This window comes from Megascapheus bottae, chromosome 27, assembly GCF_031878675.1.
Source record: "Megascapheus bottae isolate mThoBot1 chromosome 27, mThoBot2.hap1, whole genome shotgun sequence".
Taxonomy (NCBI): domain Eukaryota; kingdom Metazoa; phylum Chordata; class Mammalia; order Rodentia; family Geomyidae; genus Megascapheus; species Megascapheus bottae.
The window spans coordinates 11,344,161-11,350,160 of NC_143535.1; the positions used below are offsets into that span (position 1 = coordinate 11,344,161).

General features: G+C 46.4%; 1 protein-coding gene across 1 annotated transcript in view; it reads right to left on the reverse strand.

Annotated features, from left to right (window-relative positions):
• The window catches only part of Cul5 (cullin 5), a 43,572-nt gene extending 38,921 nt beyond the window's left edge, over positions 1–4,651 (reverse strand). The window contains exon 1 of the mRNA XM_090319576.1: positions 4,531–4,651. Within this exon, the coding sequence (XP_090175702.1) occupies positions 4,531–4,554 (24 nt within the window). The 5' untranslated portion in view covers positions 4,555–4,651. The remainder of the gene's footprint in view (positions 1–4,530) is intronic.
• Positions 4,652–6,000: the final 1,349 nt, after the last annotated feature.

The following is a 6,000-nucleotide window of genomic DNA, read 5'->3' on the forward strand; positions in this document are numbered from 1 at the left end:
AAAACATTTTTAAGTCCCCCAACCCCAGAATGATTATAACACACATTTCAAAGAGAAAAAAAGTGAGTTTCAATAAAAATGAGTGATGCAAATTAAAGAAAAAGGGAAAACATGACAAGAGACAGCAAGTGAAGGCTGCTTTTCCAAGAACTGTAGCAATGAACACAGAAAAGGCAACAGTATCAGACAGAAACAGAGTACAAGTCAAGTGTATACAAAGAGATACAAACTTCTTATATACAAGTGAAGAAAATTTAAACAAAAAGATACTGAGGATGAGGGACTACACACAGAACAAGAACAAGTGATACACGCCCACAATCTCAGCCCTCAGAGGTACAGATCATGAGTTTTGAGGCCAGCCAGCATGGGTTATGCAGTAAGACCCTGTCTCAAAAAAAGCTCAAAACAAAGAAAGAAAGCCTGGAAAAGAGAACACACAAGAAAGGAGAAAAGAAATGTTAGAGGAATTAAGGGCATTCCATATAACTGAGTCAAGTATTATGCTAAAAATTAAGATATATGAATGAGCTCAACCAAAACTTGGAGCAATTGCTAGTTGCAACTCGAAAACTGATTAAAAATGAAGAAAATGGGGCTGAGAGTTTGGCCTAGTGGCAGAGTGCTTGCCTAGCATGCATGAAGACCCGGGTTCGATTCCTCAATACCACATACATAGAAAAAAAGCCAGATGTGGTGCTGAGGCTCAAGTGGTAGAGCTCTAGACTTGAGAAAGTCCAAGGACAGTGCTCAGGCCCTGAGCTCTAGCTCAGGACTGGCAAAAAAAAAAAAAAAAAGAAAGAAAAAGAAAAAGAAAATGAGCATTGATTAAAAATGAAGAAAAGTAGCAGAATTCTATGCTAGAAGTAATCTAAAACAAGAGAGAAACTGTAATGCCAGATTACAAATGTTCTACAGACACAGTGTGAAACAGCAAAGTATAAACGGGCAATAGGTTTTGGAGAATAAATCCCCAACATCTGATAATTGTACATATCTAAATGTACTTTGCAAATCTTTGAAAGCCAAAAGGTTTTCAAAATCCAGCAATCTTATCTGTCTTCTTAAATTCAACAGAGACCACAACTTTCAATATTTTTTCAAAATGTATTTACACGATTGAGTTCTCATTTGAAATTTCAGATCAAAAGAAAATTTTGGATTTTACCTTCTAAAACATATTAGCTCTTTATAACTCTGTCACTCATAAATTAAAAAGAACTTCATCCAACTTACTGGTAAACAAGGACATATATTTTTAGCAGGACCTTAAAGGGCTCCCTTTAGAGCTGATGATGGATTATAATTCACTCTTCAGGTATACTTGTAAACTGGTAATCAAATTCTAATCATTGTCACCTAACATTTCTCCATTTTGACCACTGGACTTAATTTTCTGGAATACACTCTCGTGAAATCTAACTGCATCAGATTTCAAATCAAATTCAAGGCTTTTCTCTAATGAACCAATTAATCCTGTCAAAAAAAGGAAATGAGGTTAATTTGGCCACTCCCCAGTCAGTCAAGGTAACAAGTCTTGAATTTAAATGACCAGACAAATTATGTTACAGATGCACCTTGGTAGTTTCTCAGTATATTTCTTCCCGAAGATGAACTTCAGACTTCCCACTTTGATTAGTATTTTTAAATATAGGGATATTAGACAACCCGCCCATTTCCCATGAGAGGAGAAAAAAATTGGGGCCAACTTGAATACAAAAATTTTTGATAATAAAGATAACATAATCAAATGTTTGATTCAGTACACTATATTACATTAATTATGTATATTTAAAAATCACCTGATATAATATTATTGGGAAAAGTCAATCTTTTCCCCATAGTCAACATTCCATAAAACAGTCCTAATTGATTTTCTTCCGATATACTTTTTGGCATCTGTCTTTAAGTTTATTAGAATGACGAAGTCACTTACTGTTTTGTTTTGTTTCAATTTTCAAAGAATTATCACTTTCCTTCTATTTATCACTGTAGTTTAAGATACAGTGGCTCGGCCGGGAGTTTGGCCTAGTGGTTAAAGTGCTTGCCTAGCATGCATGAAGACCCGGGTTCGATTCCTCGGTACCACATACATAGAAAAAAGCCGGAAGTGGTGCTGAGGCTCAAGTGGTAGAGCTCTAGCCTTGAGAAAGTCCAAGGACAGTGCTCAGGCCCTGAGCTCAAGCCCAGGACTGGCAAAAAAAAAAAAAAAAAAAAAAAAAAAAAAAAAAAGATACAGTGGCTCATTTTAAACTAAGTCATTTACTTTTATTTTTTTATTTTTTATTTTTATTGTCCTGGGGCTTGAACTCAGGGTCTGAGCATTGTCCTTGGGCTTTCTCAAGGCTAGAGCTCTATCACTTGAGCCTCAGCACCACGTCTGACTTTTTCTATGTATGTGGTACCTAGTCAAGGTCTTTGTGCATGCTAGGCAAACACTCTACCTACCACTAGGCCATGCTCCTGACCCCACCTAAGCCCATTTTCTACAGATGTATACTGTGGATATAGATACATAATCTCTCCAAGGCAAGTACTTAACTAGCAGCGATAGAAGTAACTTTAGATTTTTCTCTCCTTACAAAATATCTTTTGTGAGGTTTTATAAGAAAAACAGTGACATGCTTTTTCCTGAGACAGAATCTGGCTTGGGGGGTGAGGATCATGTTTTATATGCAAGTATCAACAAGTCAAAAATTCACAGAGGATCAGATTATTTTGTAGATATATTTCAAATAATAATGTAAGATACTATTTACATAAACACATGGATTAACAGGAATCTTCAGAACCTTTTTTTCTGACCTAATGCAAATCAACTTTGCTGTATTATTATAAAGGAGAAAGTAAGGTAGGGAAGAGTTATTCCATTCCTGTGAATTAACTGTTTCTTTCCTTTGAAACTGGGTCTCATTAGCATGGTGGTATATGAGAAGCTGAGGGCAGGAGGGTTACTGAGTTGAAGGACAGCCTGGGCCCTCGAAGGAGACCCTGCTTCAAAACAAAACAACAAAAAGAGTTGGAGATGTGGCTCAAGTGGTAGAGTTCTTGCACAGGGTGCTCCAGGTCCAGGGTTCCATCATTAGTACCCATGGGGGGTACTAAGCTCAAGTGGTAGAGTTCTTGCACAGGGTGCTCCAGGTCCAGGGTTCCATCATTAGTACCCATGGGGGGTACTAATGTCTTAACTCTGTAGTCCAGGCTGGCCTCCAATTCCAGATCCTCCTGCCTTAGCCTTCTCAGTATTACAGGTCCGCACCCTAAATCCCAGCTTGAACTAATCTTTTTGAAGAAACAGAAACAGTACCACTCTTATGGTACTGAACATAAATCAATTTACCCCATACCATACTCCTACGAAATGTCACTTTCTTTTACTGACAGGAAACTTGGGCCAAGGGAGCTTAAAATTTTTGCTGAGGCTGGGAAGTGTGGCCTAGAGGCAGAGTGCTCACCTAGCATGCACGAAGAGGCAGAGTGCTAGCCTTGAGCAAAAAGGACAGTGTCCAGGTCCTGAGTTCAAGCCCCAGGACTGGCAAAAATAAAAAAAAAAATTGCTCAAACTCACACAGCTCATTAAGTGGCCAAAGTTCAGGTGCCCCAATCAGGTGGCTGTTGTTACAGAATGGTATAATCCTCTGCATAAAACATGTTCCCTTTCCTGAGGCCAGATAATGTGAAGTGCCTTCATGAAGACTTGAGAGGGAGGTTCCAGGAGAGCAATGTTTTTCTATCCTATTATTTTCTATCATCTGTCCCCAAGGCTTAAGGAAAGTTAAGTCTTCCCTCCCAAGTCTAGGTGCCCTGGGCAAAAGAATCCCTTGGAAAAACCACCACGACCACCACGACCACGACCACGACCACCACCACCACATGAACGGTGCGGCCCGGCTCCCCGACTTCCTGGGGTTCTGCTCCAAACTTCTGATGGGATGCTGGACAATCTCGGCCCCCCTGGGGGATGTCTGCCGGGTCCCTACCGCCCTAGGAAAAGTGATTTTTCTGACATGGTTTTCTTTCGTGAGGATCGTGGTTGCCATCCGGCCGGGTCCCGGGAAGGCGTGGGGTGGGGGGGCGGGGTCGGGGGGGGAGACGCGGAGTCTCGGGGGAGGGGGCGGGCCGGGCGTCTCGGCCAGACCCGGGGGTTCGGGGGAGGGGGAGCGGGGGGGAGGGAAACGAGGTTCAGAAACCTGTTAGGCAGCGTTTTCCTTCTCTGCGTCCCCGGGGAGAGAGGCGAAGGCCCCGCCGAGCCCGGCACGGCGACTTTCGGCCTTTGGCCCCTTCTCCACCTCCCCGCCAGGCCTCCGCACGCAGGTCTAAGACCGTCAAAGGCCGGAACCCCGCGATCGGGGCCAGCAACCCCCCCACACTGCCCCCACCCCATCTCTCCGCTCCCACCCCAGTACACGCGCGCGCACACACACATATACACAGAATCCGAGCCCGGCACCATGTTCAGATAGGCCCTGAGGTCACCAGGGGGTGGGGGGAGTAAAAAAAATAAAATCCCAGCTAAGATCAGGGTCTTACCTTTAACAGATTAGACGTCGCCATGTTCCTGCAACTTCGACTCTCGCGAGACTCGGCGAGATTTCGCGGCGCTTTTCCACCTCCCGACTCGGCCGCCGCTGGAGGCCGGAATTCCCGGCAGGGCCTAAGGAGCCGGGCCGCGTCCCTCCCCGTCTCCCGGGGCCGCCTCTCCCCTCCCCCGCGGCCCACCCCGGGAGGTGGGGGGGGGAGCGATGACCTCGTCCCCGGTACCGCGGCTCGCTCGCCGTCTGCCCCCTCCGACCCCCTACATGGTCACCGCAGCTTCGCCGCCCGGAAGAACTCAATGCAAACGCTCCGGGAGATGATGGCAGCGGCGGACGGCGAGAAGGTGACGGGAGCCCACCGGACCGGGAACGGGAAGCATGGACTCCCCCGGCCTCCCTCGTTCCTTTCGGGATCGCCTTCGTAGGTTTGCACCCGCCGCGGCCACCAGAGAACGAGTTTGGCTCGGTTTTAGGCCCCGCTCGGGTTCCGCGGCCGCGTCACGTGACTGGGCGGGCGGGGGCGGGGCGGGGGCGCGCGGGCTGCGGGAGCGCGCCCCCTGCTGGCGGGAGCGCGCCGCTCCCCCCGGGCGCCTCGCCTCCCCGTCGCCCTGGCTTCATCCTGACAGCTGTCTGTCTTCTGCTGACGTAGGCCAGGCGTCCACTGAATCTGTCGCATGCAGCGGGTGCACGCGTGTTAACTCATTAAACATCTCTATCCCACAAGGGCCTGGCACTTAAACCTAGTAAAAGATTGCTCAGGAAATGAAGATTCATCTTAGATTTCCCCGAAGGCATCATTTCCTAGAATATTCTAAACCATTGCTCCATTGTCTCTGGTTAAGGGAACAGAGCCTGTAGCATATGTACTGGTGCATTCTGCAGATTTCTCATAATAAGACATCTGAGCGTGGCTTACCCCTGCAGTCCTAGCTTTTCAGAAGGCTGAGACCTGGACAGGAAAATGTCGGGGAGATTGCATCTCCAGTTATCCAGCAGTTACCCAATCCTAACCTGGAGGCAGGGATCAAGTGGTAGAGCACCAGTTGTGAGTGAAAAAGCCTCGCAAGAGTGCAAGACCGTGAATTCAAGCCCCGTTACTGCAGCATTTTTTACCACTTGAGTCACAGCTCCACTTCAAAGTGAAAACATAAGCCTTTGGAATGTGGGTTACTGGTAGAGTGATTGCCTAGCATGCACATAGCCTTGGGTTAGATTCCTCAGTACCACATACACAGAAGAAGCTGGCAGTGGTGCTGTTGCTCCAGTGGTAGAAGGCTAGCTTTGAGCAAGAGAAGCTCAAGGACAGTGTCCAGGCCCTGAGTTCAAGCCACAGGCCTGGCAAAAACCAAAAGCAAAAAAGTCATCTGCTCACAATTCTTACCACACTGGGCCCCATGTATCATCTTTCTAGTGCAGACTATTTCCAGTACTGCTGCTGAGACAGGTTGACCCACATTCCCCAGTG